Below are 24,811 nucleotides of genomic sequence, written 5' to 3' on the forward strand. Positions count from 1 at the left end.
TTTTTTTTGTCTTTTTGAGACAGAGTCTCACTATGCATTTCAGGCTGACCTTGAACTTACTTTGTAGCCCAGGCTGGACTCAACTCGCAGTGATCCTCCTGCCTGAGCCTCTCTAGTGCTGGGATTACAGGCGTGCACCACCATACCTGGCCTGCTTTTATATTCTCATGCAAACTTGGTGTTGACATCTTCAGATGATAAACACCAAAACTATAAATATACTTTTATGTAATTGGCAGCTCAGTAGGTTTGTTTATTCCAGCATCACCACAGACATCTGAGTAATAAACGTGTTGTGCTGTGATAGTGTGAAGGCTACCACAGCATTAGGCAATAGGAACTTTTCAGCTTCATTATAATTTTGTGGGAGCACTGTTATGTATGGAGTCCACCTTAAATCAAAATGATATGTGGTATGTGACTTTTTTGTCTAGTAAGTTCTGAGTTTTGGTTTCCTAGACTACATTTTCTCTGCTTTCCCCCTATTTCTGATATATACCTTGTTTTGTGTCTAGTTCATAAACTTGGTCATATATGTTAGTGATCTTAACAGTTTTTATTCTCTATGAGCTCAGAATATCACATTGTTTGATTTTATTATGTATATATTTTGTATACAGTTGCTGAGTTTTACATATTGTGTGCATCCGTTAATTTCATCAAATTGCGTGAGCATCTATTAATTAGATTGGTAAGAATATTATTTATAAGTCCTGGTAGTGAAAAGACCTCTATTAGCCACACTTCCAAAGGAGGTATATCAGTACAAAGAATGAAGAATTGTTAAAAGATCTGCCAATTCAGAGAGCCCTGCACATTGGTACTAACAGACAAAAGGTCATATGAGTGTGTTTTGGGTTTTTTTGATGTTTTATAAAACATCTGACAATACAGATAATAGCTGTTTTTGAAAACTTCTGAGTATTACTTTGATCTGTCATCTGCCCATTTAAGAAATATTGAGTTTTGACAGGCCCCAAGAACTATTGTAGATGCTACAGATGCAGCAGTAAAAAAAACAGAACCAAAAAATATTTTAAAACCCCTATTTATAGAAAGTTGTATTGTCTTAGTAGAGAGCGATAAATACATTCGGGTTGGATGATACATTTAATGCAGAAAAACAAAGCAGAGTGAAGGAATAAGAAGTAAGACCACTTGTAAGAGTCTTCAGCATCTTCATGGAGAAGATGGAAGATGTAGAAGGATCTCAGAGACTGTGAGAGAATGAAACATAGACCCAGGAGAAGAGCGTTGTGTGTTAGTGAGATTTAGCAGGTAAGAAAGTTGACAAGAAAATATTAGGAATAAATTTTAGGCCCTAGCAAAGAATTTATAGCTAGTATCAAGGAATACACTCTTTTTTGTTTTAGGAGTCAAACTCGGGACCTTGTGCTTGCCAGGCTGAACTATATCCCCAGCCCCAAGGAATGCATTTTTATCAAATATAAAAATGAAACATTCTGATTTTTAGGTAATCTAATCCTAGAAAAGTATAGAGCCAACCCTCTTCTTCCCTAAATAGCACTACCATGTAGTGGAGAGTTTATTCACTCTTCTTGCTCATTCATACCAAGGCTGTAACAGGTCTGCTTTATTCTGCCTTGTGTGTATCCCTCATGTCTGTTATCTCTTCTTAAACTCTGACTATGCTACTGTAGTTTGGGTTTTACCGCTTTTCTCTGGGGTTATTATATTTTCTTAATCCATCTATCCATCTTTTATACTTTACCCTTGAATTATTTTATTTCCCATTCCCCTGCATAAAATACCTGTCTTTGCTTAGCTTTCAGGATTAGTCATGTTGCTTTCTTTTTTGAGCTCCATTTACTCATCTGATAGGTGAAGCTAATGTCAGCTACTCCATGAAGTAGTCAGCAGTTAAATCAGCACCCTAAATTACTATATAGTAGTAACCTATGCAGTGCTTTAGAGTGCCCAAAGGCTTGTTCTGAGTTCTGTTGTACATGTTCCCCCTGGTTTAAACTCTTCAGTATATGTAAATGAGGTCTAGATCTGATTCTTTCTTGAGCTCCATGTTCACTTTCCAAGATAAATCCATTTTAGATGTCATAGTAGGTAGCCTCAAATTCATCATGCTTAAACCTCCCTGACCAAGTCTAACGTGCTGTTGCTTTAATGAACTTGATTGCAGTTACCATCATCTTTTAAACAGTTATATGAGTAGAAAACCTTGGATTCTTTGTTTCCTCACTTTCCATGTTTTATTGACTGACTACACTTTTCCAGTGTTTCTAAAATTTGTCTCTTTTATTCTCACTGATCTTTTAAGGGAATTTCAAGGTCTTATCTTTGCCTATTGAAAAAGCTTATTTCCTAGCTAGTTTGTTTTTCTCTGGGATCTTTATACTGCATATTAAAATCTGTCCTTTGCCTTAATACCAGATTATTTTTGAAAACTGAGACCTAAAGATATGATTTATTTCATGAACTTTTATTCTTCATGGAAGTCCAGACTCCGGGGCCATCATTTTGAGACTGTTTTTTCCCACATGTAGAATACATTGTATCCCCCGTTTCTATGTAATATAATGCCTCTGTTCCTGTTATATGCTGTACTTACTATGTCTTCCCATTATCTTTATATATACAAACTATCTGACTTAGATTTCAAGCTCAGATCAACCATCTGCTCTACTTTATAATACCTTTTCCCTCAACTTTCCTGTCCTTGAGTATACCTAAGAAATAACTGATCCCACATGCTATTCCCATAGAATTAAAAATTTTTTATATTGGCAATTCTTGAATACCTTTTTATTCATGAATACCTCATTATTCATGAATACCTCATTATTTTATCTAGAAATAATTTCATTGTTGTGCACATTCCAGTAAACATTGGCAGGAGCATAATTCAGGGGTAAAGCACGTGCTTATTAGCATGCCTGAGGCCCTGGATTCAATCCCAGGTACCCTTCCCACCAAAGGAAATAATTGCATTGTCTGCAAATGATAAAATGTGAGGTTCGGAGAAAGGAAATCATTGTGAGTCTTATAGAAACAGTAATTAAAGAACTAAAGCCTTTTAGTGCCAGAGTTCACTTACACTGCCAGAATTCCACACAGGTCAAGCCTAGCACATTTTAAAATCATCTTCAGGTTTGGAAATCTGGAATGGTAATTGGATTCATTCTGGTTATCACAAGATAGGCTTTAGGTAAATTTTGTTGCAAAGAATAACACTTTAATTGGCTATACTCTTGAAGTTCCTGTCCCCTCCCCACAAACCCCACAGCCCATCAGGTTATGTGCCATATTGTTATTTTGTTTTGTAGCACTTACAGAATTTGAAATTGCACAAAAGAATTTGTTCAAATAAATGCCTGTTGAATTTAATTATGTAGTTACAGTTTTCTGTATCACCTAGTGTAGCCCTCCAAAGCATCTCTGACATACATTAATCTTATCTTTCATTTAAGATTTCTCTGTAAACTTTATGATATATTTCATTTTTTTTATCATATATTTCAGAATGCAGTGATACCTCAGTTCACAAACAGTTTTGTTTGGTTAGCAAATAGAAGCTTTTGGCACAGTTTTGTTTTTGTTTGCAAACTACTACAGGTGACAAACACAACCATGGCCATCTTTTACACACAAACACAGATATGGCTGTCTTTTCCAAAATTGTTGAACAAATTAAGTCCCAAACCAGGATACCACTGTACTGTGGTTTTGATGTTTGATTTTTTTCAGTTTGATAGGAAGTTACTCCCTCCTCAAGGCTACTATAAATTTGATCAGAAATTGATCTATTTCATTTTGTTGGGCTTTAATGATATGAATGCCTATTATTAATTAGACTGGAAAGCCAGAAAATTTTATTTTTATACATTTATCTTTTATTCAGCTACTTACCAAATGTCCTTTTAATGCTAATAGGTTTTTACCATTGTCATTTGGACCTTCTAAATGCACTATTGTATCAGCAAAAAGGATAATTTATTTTCCAGTATCCATACTGAATTTGAATTATCCCGTAATTACTTTCACCTAATCTTACAAGCAGTGTTGAGTTTCCTGTTTCAAACTTTAGAGGTAGCTTTAGCATTTATGATTAAATGCTTTCATGATCTATCATACTCAAATCATTTTTCTTTAAATTGTTATCCAGTACTTTTTCAGTATACACTGATACATTTTTAAAAACTTTTATTGTGAAAATTTTGCTTTTAGAAAGTTGAAAATTCTTCAGCTTTCCCAAATATTTACTTTTGCTGTCTGTTTTGTTGTTGTTGTTATTGTTGTTTTGAGACAGGGTCTCGCTCTGCACTTCAGGCTGGCCTTAAGCTCCCTTTGTAGCCCAGACTGGTCTTGAACCCCAACAATTTTCCTGCCTCTGCCTCCTGAGTGCAGGGATTACAGGCGTGCACCACAGAAGATTTAATTTGCACAAAATTCATCAGTAAAGCAAAACTCTCAACCCGGCTTAGTTTTTTGTTTTTTTTTTTTTCTTAAATATTTCTTGGACTTCATACTGCTACCTCATGAACATGTGTGGCCCTAACAAAAACAATAATAAGATTAAACAAAGAACTTCAGGAATACAGGGATATACTCACACAAGGTGAAGAGAACTTAGTCATGTTCTTTCTTACCTCTCCTTTGCCTGCTAACCACTTAACCTCCATTCCTTCAAAACCATGTTGAGGGCTGAGGATGTGGCTTAGTGATAGAGCACTTGCCTAATGTGTACAAGTGTGGAGATGAGAAGAATATAGATGGTATTTGGAATCAGAGAGGTCTGCGTTCTGGTTCTGGTTCTACTTTTATTAGCAAGGACATTGCAAAAGCTACTTCTTAAATTATTTTCTGTGCTTTTGGAATTACTTTCTGTTTACCTATAAAATGAGAATCCTTCTACCACAGCCTCCTCCATACTGAGATTACATCACAGGTGTTACTAGCTAGAATATTCTTAGTAAATTACAATTGGTATCATTATCTAGGGTGCCTTTTGAATTGCTAAATGTAATCTACCTTTATTGGGTATTTAACATAAGTTGTGTTTGTTCAGAAAAGAGTGGAATTCTAGTGCAAATTTAAGTGGACTCAAAGAATGAGATAACCTTAAGTTGCCTGAAAAATATATTTTTGTTCAAAGGCAAGTCTAAAATTGATTCGTGTATCAAAGTGTACACTGTTATAAATTTAACTATTCTTGAGAACTTCAGTGGAGTACTCATTTATATAATACTTGAAAATGTGAAATGTAGAAAAAAATGCTTTTCTATGTAGTGATAAACTTACTACTACTGACCATTGTTTTCTTGTTTAGATTCCCATTATTTGCTAATTTGTATTATTAATCCTTATTAATTTTGCATTGTTAATTTAAGTAAGATTATTACAGCATTAAAACTTGTTCAAATGTCATTATGGTTTGTATCTAGATGTCTTCCCAAAGCTTTGTGCAGTCATAAGGCTTTTTTTGAGAAGTGGCTGAATCTAGAGTGTCTGATTGATTCGTACTGCAGTACTGGGATTAAGGGTGCTGGGTGGGTGATTGCTGGGTCAATCCACTGATTGGATTGGCACTGCCTAAATCCCAGAAGACTGCATACAATATAAGGGACAGAAAGAGGCTTGTCTCTCTCTCTTGTTGCTTTTGCTGTCTTCCCTGCCATGGACCTTTGGAGCCAGCCAGTTGTGGACTGAAACCTCTGCAAACTGTGAGCTAAATAAACCTTTCCTCCCTTAACCTTGTGGGTGTTGGGTATTTTGTCTCAGCAATGAGAAAAGTAACTAAAACATACTCTTATAAAATATAAAAGTGACATTTTATAAAACATATACATTCTACACTCAAGTGCTAAGGCATCTCTAGACACATTCTACTTTATAAAGTGAGTTATCCTGTCTTAATCATTCTTTAAATAAAATGAAACTGTTGGGGATATTTTACATCTTGGATTTTTGTAATAGTCTGAGACATTCAATATTTTCTAATATATGCACAGAATTAGCTTTCAATAGCCAGTGACATGCTATATACAAACCTTTGTATCTTTGAGAACCACAATTTGAAGTGTCTTAAGAAACAATCACATGGTTGATCCAAAATTGTACTAAGGAAAAAAATATTTAGAGAATTAGCGGTGTTTTCACTTTTTTGTTATTGTTCATTAACTGTGTTATTTGGGGAGGAACTATTTTTTTTTTTAAAGTTTGTAGGTGGAGGAAGAGACTGGGCTTACCTCAGTTAAAATTTACAAGTTATACTCTTTTATACCTGTTGGACCAACCTTTCCTCTTTTTTCTCCATCCCTATTCACTGGTTTCTTGTCTCTCAGGTCATCAGCTCTTCTGGGCTGCTCCACAACATCCCATCTGCACAAAGTTTACTTAGTTTCCTTTGAAATTTCTGTCCCTTCAAGCACAAGTTCTACCATTACATCGAATAACTAGCAGTGAATGAGAAATGACGTAGAGCCCTTTAGTTACACAGATTTTGTTAGTTTGGTTTTCTTTGTCAACCCGTTTATCTTTGGTGAATAGAATTTTCAGACATTGTTGAGGGGTTATATAGTATTGAATTTAAGCCCTTTTGTCAGTCCCTTTTGTTCAGCTGTTTTTCCTCTTTTTTATTAATATGTGATTGTGTATGTGTTTTCAAGGTGAAGAATCTGAATGTTAATTCCGAATTTTCTTTGACTTAGTGAATTTATTAACGTTTTAAAATTATAAACATAGCTCTTAAACTTTTAGGTTCTGTCTACAAACCCTCTATTTGTAAATCTAGCAAGTTTCAGCAATCATTTTAGAGGGGCTCTTACAACTTAAATTCTTTTAAGTATGTTAAGCAGTTCTTACAAATACATTTTTGTTTCTTTTTATAGAAATTCATTGTCTGACGTGTTCTGACACCACATTTGGAGGTATTTTTGCTAAAGCATGTATATGCATTATGTAAAAACTTTGGTTCACCAAAGTTGCACATTAAAAACAGCTTGTGGAAAAATAGGAATCACTTACAACTTTATAACTGAACTAGGAGATTCACAAATAATAACAATCTTAATAAAAGTTAAAAGATACTAAGTTAAAAAAACAAAAAAAGATACTAAGTTTAAAATCAAAGAACATTGGTTGGGAGAGAGGTTTAAGGACAGATTTAAGCTGTTAAATTATGGTAATAATGGCAGAATGCACAAAAATAAAAAACTGAGCCAAGAGGAAGAAAGTACTGTGTTGTTTGTTTGTTTGTTTGCATCAGGAATTGAACTCAGGACCTTGCACTTGCCAGAAAGGCGCTTGTGCCACTGGACTGTATCCCCGGAGGAAGAAAGTACTGTGTACTGTATTTCTCAGTTCTCTTGTAGCTTGTATTTTTCTGTTGGAGTACTTTTAGCTGATGGCGTTACAGAGCATTAGGAAGCTAGCAAAATTTTCCTTAAGGAACTCTCTGACAAGTTAGAACCTTGAGGAGTGACCTGAGACCACTAGGGCAGGCAGAATTGAGGCAAACAGCAATATCTTTATTTCAGGCTGGGTGCAGTCTGGCCAAGGGCAAGAAAGCTGTTGGCCCTGAACAAAGGAAAAGAACATGCTTTTATAGACTAGTACGGCATGGGAGGGGCAGTTCCACTGAGGTAGATGGAAAAATTTAAGTTTCTTAGGGGTCATTGTTAGGTCTGGCACCTCTGAGGGAGGGAAGTGCAGGATGACAGTAGTATTCCGCTGATTTACAGCATGACAGTCTGTATGTAGATTTACAGGGTTTCCTGTAAGCCTGAGAACCAGGCCTGGGAACCATTCTGATAAACAGATTTATTTTAGTCTCTTGAGCTGAGTGAGGGGGCTTTCCTGTTTGAACAGACTGGTATGGTGTTTTTTTCTCTTCAAATTGGGTGGGGTCCAATGTGGAGGACCTAACACTCTCAGTTCATTTTCACGGTACTGGATTCTATATGTTACAGCATTTTTCTTTTTCCATTTTGTTTCACCATGATAATTTAAAATTCTTTTAAAATGTAAATAGGTACCTAGTGGTTTCCTGGTATGGCTTCCTTACCCTTCACATTCTTTCTAGTTAGCATATATAACTTTTAAATTCAAATTCATCTCAAAATTGCAGAAACAAGATGCTTCATTTTCCTTCATTTTTTTCTTTAAATTTTTTGAATTACCATTGTGACTAGAATGACTAAGTTATAATTTCATTAATACAAGTTAACAAAAACTTGTTATACCACATCTGAAAAGTCCTTATACTTGGCTTATTCTGTTATTTTGAAACGTACAAGTTTTTAACTTTTATTCTGTTCATCAGTAGATGTGTACATGGCACTCTGATGAAGATACTTATCTTTTTTGTGGACACCTATATTTAATCCTTTTGTAGTAGATGTTTAGTTTAAATATAAAGTGTGGCGTAGAAATAAATTTCCTTTTAAAAATGTAAGTTTTTGTTTTAATATCCATCTTCTCATAGTTTAACTAAATTTTAAATCTGTAGAATTTTCAACATAACATTGGTTGCGGATATAGTAGTTACATCATTTATTTTGTTTCTGCAAACTGTATGAAAAAGGAAAAATAACTGAATTATCAAAATTGTTTAGTTTTTGAAGTACATAACTGGAATCAAATAAAATGAGTAATTGTTAACATTTAATAAACTCATAATGTTGAAGTACTCAGCCATCCCACTTACACAAGAGCCACACGTTATCATTAATTAATTGGAATAATCAAGACTCAAGAGTGGAAAAGATCCTTTACTTGTTCAAGATGTTTATTTGGTATTGATTACATGCAAGGCAAATAGTATTAATGTTTTCTAACATGAAGCACTTATAGTTCATTAAGTAATAAAAGCCAAATTCAAAGAATATGAAGCATTCTGCAAATGTAATGAGTAATACTACAAATGAGATACAGATAAAGAGGTTTGATGAGCTCAGAAGAGGAACATAGTATTGAGGAAATCTTTGTAAAGAGATAGCATTGACATTATATATAACCTTTTGTGAGACAGGTGTGGAGGGAAGCTTTCTAGACAGAGATTTTTTTTTTAAATGCAGCATGTTGTTACTGATATATTGTATTGCTGGAGTCTGAGATGTGAGAAGGGAAAGTATAGGAAATATTTGGAAGAGTAGATCAAATCTGATCCACTCTTTTTAGGTAGTATTGATGACCAGTTAACAAAATTTGGACTTTACTCCATAAGATATAAATAGTGAAGGGTTTTTTTCAGCTAAAGATTGATGCTGATTATGCCAGCTGTGTATCATCTGCACTCCTTTTTTATGCATAGAATAAACTCTTGGCTTACATTTTTCAGCTTATCTCTTTCAGTCACCTGACCATTGGTGAAGAGAACTTAGTCATGCTCTATCCTGCCTCTCCTTTGCCTGTTAATCAGTTAACCAGGTGACTTCCACACCTTTAATGTGGCTTAGTTGTAGAGCACTTATCTGTGATGTGCAATGCCCTAGGTTCAAGCCCCAGTGCAGCAAGAAAAAAAAATTAATCTATTTCACTTTAGCTGTCTATGTCCACAATTACAGCTATAACTATATGTATTTTAAGCATCACTCTTCACTTGCTTCAGAGTTCTCATTTTGACACTGCCGGTCTGTTGATCCACAGCTTTTTCATTTTCCTCATCCCCATCCTTTTGTTTGCATCACTGCTGAGTTAAGTGAGAGCTGCATATCAAACACCATTTAGCATACAGATTTGAATGTTTTGTACTTTGATTGCACCAAAAAAATTTGAAAGGGTGAGAAAATAAAATGGAGCCAGGAATGTGATTGTTTTTGTCGTGGAAAGATCTTATTTCTCACTCAGTTTTGAAAGAGAGTTTTGTGGATACATTAGTCTCATTTGGAGGTTTTCTTCTAGTGCTTGATTCACTTTATTCCAAACTGTCTTGGCCTTTAAGATTTATGTTGAGAAGTCTGGTGTAATTCTAATGGGTTACCTTTATAAAATTTTTGTTGCTTTTTTTTCTTAACAGCTTTTGAGATTCTTTGTGTTGAACTTCTGGGATTTTGACTATGATATATCAGGGAGAAGTTCTTTTCTGATTGTGGCAATTTGGGATTCTGTATGCCTTGCTTATCTGTATGTTAAATTCTAACCCCATAAGTGTTTGGAAAGTTTTCTGCTATGATTCCTGCAAACAAGTTTTTCATGCCCTTTGTGCTATAAAAATATGGAATGCTTCATGAATTAGTATGTAATCTTTACACAGGGACCATGCTAATCTTGTCATTCCAGTTTTAGTGTATGTGCTACTGAAGTAAGCACTCTTTAGCATTTCTTGTAATTCATGTCTGCTTGTGACAAATTCTTTCAACTTCTTTCTTGAAGTCTGTTAATTTCTCCTTTATTTTGAACAGTGCAATCTTTTTTACATTTTTTCCTTCTGCACTTGAAATGTATCATTCCAGTACCTCTGGCCTCTATACTATCTGATGAGAAACTGGCTGTTAATCTTACTAGGTTCCCTAGTACATGAAGAGTCCTTTTTTTTTTTTCTGCTTTCAAGATTTTCTTTTTTTTTCTGGAAGTTTGAATATGTTTCAGTGTAAATTTTTCAGATTTATCCTGTATAGGGTTTACTGTGTGTCTGGGATGTTTAAATTCATGTCTTGACCAACTTTGGAAAGTTTTCAATCATTAATTCTTGAAACATGCTTCCTGCTCTTTTCTTTCTTTTTCCTTGACTTTGGCAGTACTGATATACAGCTGTTGATATATATGATGTTGTTCCTGCAAGACTGTTTGTTAAGCTGTGTTCATTTTTCTTCATTTTTTTTTCTATTTTTCTACTTCTCAGACTGCTTGGTTTATAAGACACTTCAAAAGGCAATTTTCACAAACTATTTGTGAAAAATCTGACAACTCTGTTATTTAATTCTTTGCCCAGAAGTAGCACCAATCCTTTACCCTTGCATTTTAGACCAAGGTAAGACATGGGGCTGTCCCTAATTTTAAGTAGGTAAGAAACCAATATTTTTTTAATGTTCCCAGGTGTGAAAATCTTAACGGTTTCCTAATTAACCTACAGTCTCTATTCTTTTCTCTATTCTTTTCCCTATTTTTTAACATTCATCTCATTACAGTATTTCTTAGTATAGATAAAAGTTATCATGTTTTTCTTCTTCAGTGTAACTTTCACTTGCTTCTAATTTGACATTGAAGCCACAAGCTCAAATGTCAGTGCCTTAACTTACCAGCTCTGTGATCAAAAACAGGGTTCTCAGTGTTTCTAAGTTTTAGTTTTTTTCTCTGGAAAAATTAGAATAATAAGGCTTGTTCCAAAAATTATAAATGGTTGAAGTAAGGTGTGCTGAACATTTTGTAGACGGTTTCATAATAGATACTCAATTTATTGCTACTTTTTAGAGTTTTACGTGCTGTTCATAATCTAGCTTGTCTCTGAGTCATCTTTTAATCTTGAAATTACTGTTGAACTAAAAGTAATAATATTTAGTTATTTCTTTGTTAATGTAATTTTTCAAGTTTGCTGTTTTTTTAGCATGTTTGGAAGATGGGATGGTAACTTGCCTTTAATTTTGTAATGGAAGTCAATGAGAAATAAGGTTTCACTTAAATTTGCTTTAAAATTTTTACCATAGTACCTTAAAATTATTTATAGAAGGAAAAGTAGAAATTTCTAGTCCTAAATAGAGAGATTTCCATTCTTTCTTTTGAAAATCAACAGAAAAAGTGAAATAATATTTCTGCCTTTAATGAAAAACATGTTTAAATTCATCTTTAACTTAATAAGCTAAAAATTGGAAAATGAAGAGTAAATGACTTAGGGAGATTATCATACTTAGTGCCTAAGTATATCTAAGACACTGACAAAAGTGACCTCGTTGTACCTATAAATTCAAAAAGGCTCAGGAATTAGGCTAGTACTACATAGAAGATTATGTTAGTGAGACAGGAAGTATAGGGGAATTGCTTGAAAAATCTAAATAAGAAACAAGGATCCCTTTGTTTCCACTTCCCAGAAACAGAAAATGTATTGTCTGGTTGAACTAGAGGGTTTCCAGACACATAGCAGGGCAGGGATGAGATGCCCAACTGAAAGTGGGGATTGAGTGAAATTCGGCACTTCGTGAAGTCTCCCTCCCCTGCTTGTATCCAGACTCCAGTGTCTCAAGCTCAGATATCCTAGGTAGAATCAAGGGGCCTTCCTGGAAAAATTGAACCACTCCAAAAAAGCTACTTAACAGGTACTAATATTTAAAGGCTTCAAGCCAAAAGCCAACTGGCTATTACTCTGAAGTCGGTTGGTAAGGCTAATCTCCACAAATACAGCATTATTGTTAGTTTTTTTAGTATCAACCTTTTAAAAAGCACCCAGGGACTATTGGCATTTGTGGAAAGTTTCCAAAATAAAAGACACACATATAAAAGAAAAAAGGGTAACAGACATATAGGGAACAAAAACACTTTAAGGAAATGATAATTGATGACATCAGACAGATAATAGCTAATAAAACAAAACAGGATACCTTCAGAAAGAAAAGGTGAGCAAGTTTTGGAAATCGAAAGTATAACAGCAATAAATGCAGAGGTTGAGCATGGTGATATTCAAGAGAATAAGGCAGGAGGAGGATTCTAAGTTCAAAACTGATCTGGACAATTTAGCAGTACCTTGTCCCAAAATAAACTAAACAAGGGCTGGAGATGAACTCAGTGCCAAGGTTGTGGGTTTAATGCCCAGTGCTTGTAGGGTAGAAGGCATGGGGAGGGAGAAAGTGAAAAGAGAAAAAAAGATTCTTTAAAACCATTGGAAACAATTGAAGAACTGTCCCTGAATACAGAACAAAAGATAAAAAAGAGAAAATTAGAAGTTAATATTAGGTTCAGTGTCTCACCTACTAAAGTTCTATATAGAGATAACAGAAAATGCATAACTTTATCCATATATTGAGGAAACAAAACATGTAAATTTCCCAGAGCTAAAGATATTACTAGATTGAACAGGTCAAGTGCTCAGTGCAAACAGTTGGTATATGTTCACATACTTGTATAAAGTACATCATTCTGGGGCTGGGGAATGTAGTTCAGCAGTAGAGTGTATCTAGTATGCATGATCCCCCTGCCCCCCCCAAAAAACCCCAGCCTACATCACTTAAAATTCAGGACCTAGTGGAGATAAAAAGAAGATCCAAATAAGAATGTCATTGCATGCTAGTGCTGTATAGCTCAGAGGCAGAGTTCTTAGCATGTATAAGGTGCGAAGGTTTAATCTTCAACATTTAAAAAAAAAAAAAAAAGTCGTTGACCTCCACAGCCTCACATGAGAATGTAAAAGACATTGTGGAAAATGAAGCAAAACATTTAAAATACTGAGGATAGTATACTGGTTTGAGCTTTTCACACAGAATTTGTCAAATATACACTAGAGAATGCTACAATACCAAATCCACAGGCATGGATTCAAAAGTAATCAATATCACCCCTTCCTCCATGCATATTTTTAAAATTTTAAAGCAAATTCCAGATATAGTACTGTACCATATCAACACTAAATGTTTCTGTTTTGTCTGTGATAGGCATTTTAAAGAAACAGAACCACTTTGAAACTATACTCAGCAAAATGAACAGTTTATTAATATCAGATACTTAGTTTTTGTTCATTTTCTCCATTTTAACTCAGACTTTTATCTTCAGGAGTTGGGTGGTTCTGATTATAATGTATTGCACTTGGTAGCTGTGTCTTCTATTTTCACCAAAGAAAACGACTTGTTTGTTTGTTTGTTTTTTTTTACAGGCCTTTCTGTACTATTTGAACTTAAGTTTTGTGTATGTATTACTTTGAAAACTACAAATTAACATTAACAGTATACTTGGAGAACCTCTTGGAAATTCACCAGAGTCCATGGTTAGCAGTTTAAAAGTGACTCCTATAAATTAATTACTCATGTTCTTCTTAGAGATGGTCACATACTGTCTGAACTTGAGCCTGTGTAAATATCAACTAGTTTAACAATTTAGACCTAGACTCAAATATTCTGTCTAGTTGGTTGCAGTAGCAAGACAGAATGGCAGTAAGCCACACCCAAACTTGTATATGAATAATAGTCCAGAACTAAAAAGTGAGTGAGATTAATAGTAGCCTAGTAGTCTACTCAAGATTAATAGTAGTCTAGTAGGAGTAGTCTACTACTCCTGTGCTCTGTGGAGAGGAAGAAGCCAAAGGATCTCTAGTTCTTTGGAGGGTATGTGTGGCAATTCAGTTACATTGGCATTGATCGAAGCATTGTAGTGACCTAAGCATGGTAGTGCACCATTTAATGCTATGGATTTTTAAAACTTATCCAGTTTTCTATTTATTACCAGGTTATTTGAGAAATATTTATTACCAGGTAATTTGAGAAATATCTAATTACATTCCTAATGTAGAAATCAATGATGAGGTGTGGAGTAAAATGAAATAACAGTTTGAAGCACTTAGAACATACAGTATATAGAATGATATATTTTTTCCATAGTTTCCTAACCCTGAAAGGACCCTCACTTTAAACAAAATGTTCTCTTGAGAGTTCATTTCTATATTAAGTGGGTTTCTTTTTTTTTTTTTTAGTCTACCTTGCCCTCATCCAGCACAAGTTACATTGGTTAGTCTTATTTCTGGTTGATAATAACTATAATGGAATTTAAGTCTGTTTTTCATTTGAGAGCATAAAGGGTAAACACCTGATAATTTTAAGTTTGGTTATGTTTATTTGAGTTAGCCACAGAGTGGGTGCAAATTCAGTATCTTTCTCTTTAACCGTGTTTCTTTTAGAGGAAGTCCACAAATGAAGGGGACACCCCATTTTAAGGAAGAACAGTGTGCTCCAGCATTAAATTTAGAGATGAGGAAGATAATGGATTTGCAGGCACCCATCATGAGGTACAGTGCTTTGGTTAAATTTGGCATTTTGCTGTGGCTAATCACATGACCAGTAGGAAAATCGTTTTCACTTCTTGGAATTGAAGATAGCTATATAGCCTAGAAATCTGTAACTAACCCTTGAAGTTTTGCAGATGGTTTGTTGTTATAATAAAGCTCACAAATTCTCTGCTACTATAATATTATTTTGAAATTATATTTTTTGATAAGGTCTAGAATGTTTGAGTGATATAACACAATCCATAGTCCTCAAAAAGATACTGGCAAAAATCAAACAATTTGGGGAAAGATTAAAGTGCTTTTGATTCCAAAGCCTTCATAAGTTTCCGGGAAGTACATGTACAGGTGGAAGAAAATTAAGCTTTTGAACCCAAGTATGAATAAAGGTTTTATGAAAAGTTAGCCAGAAATACCAAAATACTAAAACTCTACTTCGTATCCATTTGTAGAAAAAATATGTATAATTTGGCTTTATTTCCTCAGTTGCCTCATGGTTGACATTTTAGTTATCACTTATTTTAGCTACATATTATTTCCATTGTGAAAATGTAAGAAAATTTATTTAAACAGAATGTGCAGCTGTGAAAACAGTGAGAATGGTTTTTACTGAAAAGACTTTCCAAATACATTGTTGAGTGAAACAACAAGGTTTCTACAATACTACTGCTTGTAGTACTTGTTCTAAAAAGGAGATGGCAGTGTGAGAATATTTATGATTCTAGAAGAATGAGTATGAAACTGAGGAAGAGAACTGAATGGTGAGGAGCAGGTTTTGGAGGAAGACTTTTTTACTCTGTACTTTAAAAAAATGAGCTATACGAAGGTACTGAGATACATAAATTTAACACCCATTTTTTAAAAAGACTCCAGATTCAAAGTTCTAATAAAAGGCTTCTTTCACCATTTTGCTTGTTAGAATAATATACAGAATGACAATGGGACAAATTATATAAAATGTATGGAAGTGGTGAGCTATTATCTTTACCCCGTTTAGTCCATTTTTTAAATGTCATTCTCATAGAAAAGAAGGCCATTTTTGTTACTTGCTTAAATGTAATCAGTATTACAAAACAGTGACTTCAGGATACTCATCACTTTGGTCAAGAAGTTACTGAATACTTTAGATTTTTATTTCCACATAAAAATCCTTTTCAAGAATGTAATGGTTCAAGTGTCTGTGGCTAACAAGGAACATGAAATTGCACAAACTTGACCTTGTACTCCACCTTGTGGCTAAAAACTGTATGGTGCATGGAAATAGGGTAGAAACCTTTTAAAAAAGAATTTCTAGGTTGTGACTGTACCTTGCTTGCTAGATCCCATACTTGGTATGTGGGAGGACTAGAGTTCAATTCCAAGAACCACCTAAGGGAGAGAAAAATTTCTGCCACCTTGTAAGGTCAACCTGAAGTTGGTAGGCTCTGCAAATTTAGGTTATTAGAAATGTCTAATGTTCTCTCAGAATTAAAATAAAATAATTGCATTTCAGAGCAATATCATTAGCACCTCCGTGGAAATTGGAGAGATTTCCTATACAATTTTAAATTGAATAAAAAAATGAAGATCTTTATAACCATTTTCCATCCTCTCAGCACAAATGTAAGACAGATAAAGTTAGGAATAATAGTTACATTGTTGCTTATGGGAGCAAGAGTACTGTTAGCTTACATTTTTAGATTAAGGAAAATATAAAGATTAATGTTACACATCTGGATTTTGTTATTGAAGTAGACAGTATTTAGGAGATAACATTTATAATTTAATAATTAAAACTGTTAGACATGCTAACTGTCAAATACCAGAGTGTATTCCTTATCTTTCTACATCCTAGGCACTTAAGAAAGTACTGTGTAGTATATAATGTTCAATATTTGTTGAATATTAAATATAATTGTATTTGGGGTAATAGTTAATTTGTGGATTATATAATTGACATATAAAAATTTGATTAATCAGAAATACTATTCTACTTTAAGGTATACATGGCAGCACATAATACCTGCAGCATATTGTTGTATAACTATGTTAAAACCTAGAATTCAGTCAAGATTCTAAATTTAAAATTACACACATATGCATTTGGGATTCAAGATAGCTGCTGTAAAGTCCATAAAGCAATGACATCAGCTTTTGTTCTAACTACTTGTTTACTTTTAAAGTTGTTGTCTGCTAATTCTGACATCAGAAGTGTCTATTAATTATATTGATGGATTTTTGACTCTGGACCACATTTTGCTATTTATTCATGGAACTGGTCATTTTCAGTATTATTTATTGCTGTCAAGATTATCAATTATACAATCACTGCATGTGATTTAGTGGCTACTGTTATCAAGTAATGTAGCTAAGGAACATTGCCATCATTATTGAAAATTCTTTTGGGATTGTAGGGGATTGTTACCTCTACACTCCATGGCTCCAGATTGTCATCCCAGTGTTAGTTTTTTTCTTTTTTTTGAAGTAGTTTGTCTCCTTCTTTTCATGTCATCTGTCACTTGTGCTTCCATTTTCCAATTTGCTGTTTCAGTATTTCTAGTTTTTAACCCAGTTCATCAAGTTTGTAACTGCGGCAGCCAGAGTCCTTCATTTATCCCAGAACTTCTGATTTTAGATTGAATTATTATGTAAATAAAGCTGCCACATATCTACATTGCAGATAAATGGAGATTTTCTGATCATTTTTGCCTGAGTATTTTCTAAAGTAGTACCCAATGCTTTCCCATTATGCTCTCTTAAAAGTTAATTGAATTAAGTTATTTTCCTACAGTTTGCAGTCTGTGTTGGAAGATCTTCTGGTGGCTACTTCTGATGGACTTCTTCATCTTATTCACTGGGAAGGAATGACAAATGGAAGGAAAGCCATTAATCTTTGCACAGTGCCCTTTTCAGTAGATCTGCAGTCATCTAGAGGTAGTTATACCTGCTACGTAAGATAGAACCAGCTGTTTAATATTTGATATAACCTAGTTAGATGTTTTCTATGGATTGATTTTAATTGAATTGTTTAGGGTGTTAAGTCATTATTTTTGCCCTTTTAACTATTTTGCAGGGCTTGCAAACAAAAATATGAGAAGCTAACATAATAATACTGTTTCATATACTTACTTTTCCATCAGTAGGTTCATTCCTGGGCTTTACAGATGTGCACATCAAAGACATGGAATACTGTGCCACACTTGATGGATTTGCTGTTGTGTTTAATGATGGTAAAGTTGGATTTATTACACCAGTGTCAAGTAGATTTACTGCAGAGGTATGGCTTAATAAACTTTTTTTTAGTTGTGGTATATTTTTATATAATAAAATTCACCCATTTCAAGTATAATTTCAATGATTTTAGTAACTTTGTCCAGTGATATAGCCACTAAATCAGTCTTACAACATTTTTATTTCTTACCCTCCACACACAAAAGATAACTATGGTCATTTATTTATTTTTGTCTTGAAAATTTTATTTTTTTATTAGTAAATGTTGCAGTACATAATGATTACATTTATTGTGGAGAGTTTATACATGTACATAACATTTCTTAATTCTTTTACCCTCTTCCATTCCCATCCCTCCTACTTAATAAAAGTTTGACTGTTTAAATTCTTTATTATACATATATTAATTTTATACTTTATTATTAAATCCTTCTCCATTTCTTAATTTATATAAGATTTATAAGGGTGAAATTTTGTATCAAATTATACATATACAAGCTGGGCGTGGTGGCGCACGCCTCAATCCCAGCACTCAGGAGGCTGAGGAAGGAGGATCGTTGTGAGTTCGAGTCCAGCTTGGGCTACAAAGTGAGTTCAAGACCAGCCTGAACTGTATAGCGAAACCCTGTTTCAGAAAGACAAAAACAAAACAAAACAAAACAAAACAAAAAAAACCAACCTCAACTGTACATATACACGGTATATATAGACAAAATTCTATTAGATATATTGGAGAAAAACCATAGTTTCTGTTGTTGTCCTCATACTCAATTTCTGTTCTCAGAAACAATTATTTCGTAATTCGTTTCCTAGTTGTTTTGAATATTTACCTTCAACTGCTCTATTTTCTTTTAATTTGTAGTTTTTAGGCTGTGTTACTGACTTGTCAAAAATAACCATTTTCTTCCCTATTTCCTACACAAACACATACACTTCCCAATGAAGTTATTATTTTGACTAGACTAATATTCACTGTTCATAATTTTATCAATAAGTAACGTTGAAAATATCAGAGCAGTGTAATATATTGTCATAATTTTTCCTTTCCTGCATATTTTCTCTCCTAGTGAAAATTATTCTTTGTTCTTTCCATTTGCTTAGTCTTTACGTACTCAGCACTTAACCCAAGACTGGCTGCCAGTTGTGTAAATGTAAAACTTAATTAAAGTTTTAAACACATTGTGTTTCATCTTGTTGAAGTTTTTCTTAGCATCTTCTGGTCTACATAGCTCGATTTTTGTTGTTTTCATCATCGTCCTCCTTTTATTTGCATAGGCTCCTTTGATAGCTAATGATTATTAATTACATGGATAGTTAATGTATAGATTTTGCTGCTGTGACAAAGGTCCCCCAAAATTACTGAAAACTTGTGTTTGGGTGAATTTGCCTGTCTGATCTTCAGTACAGGATGAGCTGACTGGGTTATTTCCTTAGGGAACCCCCATCTTTAGGTTCGTCTCCTTTCCTCTCCACTTCTCTTTTACTCTTCACTTCTCCCTTCCCATCCCTGTCTTTAATTTACTTGAGGAGGAATCCTGTAGTCCTTTACAGGGACTGTCTGGCTACCCACAATTTGAGATACGGAGTTTTGAGGATTTGAGTTATGGAGTTAGGCTACAGGGTCCAAATTCAGGGTATGAACTTTGACTTTCCCTTTTTTTCTTCCTTAACAGAAAAATGTCCAGTTTTCTGTTAAGCTGGAGGTGGGATATTTCATACTCAAAAGTGAGGTATTCTGGGACTACCCAGATGTCTCTTAAATAAACTTTGAGTGCTCACTTCGGTAGCACATATGCTAACATAAACTTTGAAACAATCATACTTTTAAGTGCAGAATTTCAGAATGTAGCATTTGAATTCTCAAGCTTTTTATGTACCCTACAATATAAATTTAACTATTTTTCAGCAATCCTGCTTTCCAGTTAAGGATTCTATTCATTCATGTGCTTCTCAACTTCCAGAACTACTCAGTGCTTCCTCTTCTCCCATTCCTTGTCAGTTTATGCTTTTTGGAAAGAAGTCTTTTCTGTTGCAAAAATTGGGAGTCTAGGAATCAAAGAAGCTCAGTATTTATACTTAGTTGCTGTTTTAATTGGAATGGATTTCAGGTTTCTAAAGCCCTTTTTGTTCTACTGTACTTTGTATCAGCTTCAATATTTCCAATAAATATTTTATATTAACAAATTTATTCAAATAGTAAATAATAATAAAATTCAAATATAAATTTGTGATCACTTGTGTCAGTATATAAAGAAAAACAAATTTTGAAGAAAATCTCACTTTTTTTTTTACAAGGTACCTATATATTTGTAATTATTTTAGGAACTTAAATGTTTATCTTAAACAAAGATACATTTTCCCTATACAGTATTCCCTTTGGGCCATAATTGCCAAATTTTTAAAAGCACTTACCAACCTCTAGTATACTGTATTATGTGATTTTCTAACGTGTCCACTAAAATATAAGACAAGGATACAAGTAGAAATTGGGATGTGTTTGGATACAAACACATTGTTTTATTCTGTTGTATTCTCTGTTGTATTCTCAGCATCTAGAGCAGTGCCTGTTGAATAGTACATACCCATTTGTTTTGGGAATGAATTTTATCTAAGCAGTGATCAAAATAAGTAATGCTTAATGCTGTTATCACCATTTTCATTTTCATAACAGTATCTAGGTTTTTTTATTCAAATTGAAAAATTCCCATGAAAGAAGTAAATATTTTGATCAACAGAGCACATGCACTGTGGTGGTCCCATAAGATTATATTGTCTAGTGATGCCATAGTCTTCTTAATTTGTGGAAGTAACTCTGATATTTGCACAACCAAATCACCAAACAAAAGATTTGTCAGAACATGTCCTGGCATTAGGTGATGGATGACTATGCTGTGTTTAGATAGATTATATAGCTCATTTTGGAATTAAATGCAATCTTAAAAATAGTATAGTTCAACAGTTGTAAATATAGCACATCTTCTAACATCTACTGTTGGGATCATTCAGAAATAAAATGCTCTATTAATAACATGCTACTTTTGTTTGCTTACTAAAGGTCATGCCCTTTGCCTTATAATGTATAAGCTAAATGTTTTTGTTTTGACAAATAAGGACAGATGGTGAGCTTAATCTATTCAGATTTAACTGAACTAAATCTGTTCTGTATCTGTATATGGAATTGAATAGCATAAAGATTAATGATGTCATTTATTTAGTGAATGCTTGATTGTTGAATGGTAAGCATTGTACTAGGTAGTGTAAGTTTTTGAGCCCCCATGAGAGGAAATTTGCAGATAAGAATATTAATTAAAGTTTAGAAAGGTTAAATAATCATTTGAGTTAGACCTGAGCCGTTATGCTGTTAATCGTACTATATAGTAAAGGAATAAGAAAAGAGTAGTAAGCAACTGACAAATAACGAATAACTTCTGGAGATAGAATAAGTAAAATTCATTAAACCACAGTAGGTGGTGAGAGTGTTGGTGAGCAAATGAGATAGTTTCTAGTGGCCAAAGGTTTACAACAAAAGTCATCTCCATTTACTGTATGAATATCCTTTTTTTGAAGTGTTTTTATAAATAGATTAACACTGACTGAGCTCATTTGGGATATTTATTGAACTAGTTAATGAAAATCTTGACATTTTAAGGGAGGCTGTTCAGGTGGTAGTCCTGATGGGGTAAATCCTGTGTAGATGACCACATGATAAGAGATATTGATTAGAGTAAATTTGGAGGGGTCTGGGGATGTAGCTCAGTGGTAGAGTGCTTGCCTGGCATATACAGTCTCTGAGTTCAGTCCCTAGTATCACCAAAAAAATAAATAAAAGTAAATTTGGAGGAATCTTTTTTAAGCCTTAACTGTTTTTATTTATTGTAGCAGCTTCATGGAGTTTGGCCACAAGATGTTGTTGATGGGACGTGTGTAGCAGTAAATAACAGATACCGGCTAATGGCATTTGGTTGTTCAAGGTAATTGATACAGACTTCTGAATTTTTAAGAATTATTGCCAAAAATAATTTTTATTTTACTGGGTCTCATGAAGTTGCTATTGTTGCCCAAGTTGGGCTCAAACATCACCCTCCAGAGTGCTGGGAGTACAGATACGTTACCACACCCAGGAAGAAATAGTTTTTTAAATTTAAGTTATTTTAACATGCCTATAAATCATGTTTATCATGCCATCGAAATTTAGGAATCACCCTTAATATAAAATCTAACAGGGGCTGGAGATTTAGCTCAGCGGCACAGCGCCTGCCTGGCAAGCTCAAGGTCATCAGTTCGATTCCCGGTACCGGAAACAAAACAAAACAAAACAAAAAATCTAACAGTATTTTTATTAAGATATTTTTCCTTTGAAAGTCCTTTTTAAGACATCAGTGTTGGTAATAACTTTAAATTAGTGGGCGTACCGTAGTTAATGAGTGTACTTAAAGCTCATACATAAAATAAGTTCCTTGCTTTAATTCATATAATGTATATTTTTAAAATAAAATAATTCATTCAGCTAATATCTTTGTACTTACAATGTACCAGATATAGTTCTAAATACCAGATACATTAAAAAAACCTGCTTTTGTTGAGCTTTTAACTCAAGTAAAAAGATTATCAGTGTTGCCTTGCAATGTATATATTACTTTTAGTTTTTAAAGTTTTCTTAAATATAAAATTCCATTTTGCTCTCCAAGTGAGACCTACTGCTTCTGTAGGGCATAATATATAGTTTGGCTTCAGTTACATGATCTCCATCCATGTTAAATGTCAGAGTATTTTATTTACTTAAGTAATATAATTACTAAAAATGAGCACCATAATTCTAGTTGCAGTTATCCTTTCTTTCTAGTAATCTCTTTGGAAAGTAGGGAAACTTCATCTTTGACTTCAACTTGTTCTTAAAACATACCTTCTCACCAAGGAGTTAAGTGTAGAAATACAAGTTAAGTTTAACAGAAGGAAGAAAGAGAAGCATCTTTGATATATTTGTGGATTTTATTTGGTCATATCTTGTGTAGAATTTTTAAATCTATGTTCACAAATACATCTTACCAATAATTGTTCTGGATCTGCTGGTTAAGTAAGATTACACTTGTCTCACAGAACAGCTGAGAATTGTTTCTCTTCTTTGTTAATTTTTGAATGTGCTAGAATCTGCTGGTGAACCCATTTAAGTATGGATTTTTCTTTTCCAGAGTGTTTTGGAGTACTGATTCATTTTCATTTGTATAATTGACTAAGACAATTTAAGATTTCTGTGTAAGTCATTTTGGCAAGTTGTATTTTCCTAGGAATTGGTTTCTTTCATATATACTTTCAAATTTATTGGAATAAAGTTTGTTGTCTTTTTTATTTTCATATTATAAGATAAAAACATACATAGCAAATAATGCATAATCCAGTTACTCAATTTAACAGGTAATTGTAGATACCTATCAGTCTGTTCAAGAAGTAACATCACCAGCCTTTCATAAACTCTTAACTTCACTACTTCTAATTGCAAATCCTATGTTCTCCCGGACTCCCTTAGTAACAGTTTTCTATCTTTTGTCATTTATTCTTTGTTACGCCTGTTTTGTTTTTTTTGTTTTGTTTTGTTTGAGACAGGGTTTCACTATGCAATTCAGGCTGGCCTTGAACTCAGTTTGTATCACAGGCTGGCCTTGAACTCACAGCGATCCTCCTGCCTCAGCCCCAGTGCTGGGATTACAGGTGTGTGTCACCATGCCCGGCCTCTTTATTATACTTTAACTGCCTGTGTATACATTCCTGCTGCACATAACATTTCCTGTTTCTGAACTTTTTATGAGTAAAATTATTTTATCTTTTGTTTCTTCTGTCAGTCAACATTGTGAATTCATCTATGTTGTCTGTGAGTAGTTATAATCATTTTTTATATTGAATTATAGGTAATGTCCTAGGGTATGAATATACCATAATTTATCCACTTTGCTCTCCATGGATATTTGTATTACCTCCTGGTTTCCAAAAGAAGAGACATTTTCTTATATAAACTCAATATTTTTATTATACATGGAATACTCAATGATAAATACCCAAAGAGCTCTACCCAATTCATACTCTAACCCTGCCAGTTATTACCAAAATGTCTTTTATAGCTCTTTTTTTTGTTTGTTTGTTTGTTTGTTTTTCTCTGGTACCGGGAACCGAACTCACGACCTTGCGCTTGCCAGGCAGGCACTTTGCCGCTGAGCTAAATCCCCAGCCCCCTTTTATAGCTCTTTTGTTCTAACAAGAATGAAAGAAAATCCATGAATTATGTTTGGTTTTTGTTTACTTACCTTTTTACCTGTAACAATCCTTACATTTTTTTTCTTATTTGCATGGCATTGCATTGACTTTTTACCCCCCAGTACTAACTGAATCTAGGCCCTTTCCACTGGGATTGAGCTCCGGGCCTTCGCAGTGAACTACATCCCCAGTCCTTTTTTAAGTTTTTATTTTGAGACAGGTTCTCCATGAGTTGCTTAAACTGGGCTCTTGTGATTCTCTTGCCTCAGCCTCCCAAGGGTGCTGGCCTTATAGGCATGTGCCACAGTGCTGACTTAGGTCAGTTTTTTATAAAGGGTCTTACATTCCAAATTTGCATCATTATTTCCCCATAATGGCATTTAATTAGTTTCTCTGACACCTATAATGACTCACCTGAAAGCTGGTTCTTATAGAGCAAATACAAATTTGAGAGAGAAAACT

The 24,811-nt window shown here is 33.9% G+C and overlaps 1 protein-coding gene across 2 annotated transcripts in view; it reads left to right on the top strand.

Annotated features, from left to right (window-relative positions):
* Positions 1–24,811, top strand: part of Ric1 (RIC1 homolog, RAB6A GEF complex partner 1) — a 94,521-nt gene that overhangs the window by 22,316 nt on the left and 47,394 nt on the right. The window contains exons 3-6 of one of the 2 annotated variants that reach the window (XM_005388664.2): positions 14,789–14,896; positions 17,664–17,806; positions 18,013–18,149; positions 21,983–22,074. In XM_005388664.2, coding sequence (XP_005388721.1) covers positions 14,789–14,896; positions 17,664–17,806; positions 18,013–18,149; positions 21,983–22,074 — 480 coding nt within the window. The remainder of the gene's footprint in view (positions 1–14,788; positions 14,897–17,663; positions 17,807–18,012; positions 18,150–21,982; positions 22,075–24,811) is intronic. The other variant, XM_013516307.1, reaches the window with a different exon arrangement.

The sequence above is a fragment of the Chinchilla lanigera genome, unplaced genomic scaffold (genome assembly GCF_000276665.1).
Source record: "Chinchilla lanigera isolate Chin_1 unplaced genomic scaffold, ChiLan1.0 scaffold00033, whole genome shotgun sequence".
Taxonomy (NCBI): Eukaryota; Metazoa; Chordata; class Mammalia; order Rodentia; family Chinchillidae; genus Chinchilla; species Chinchilla lanigera.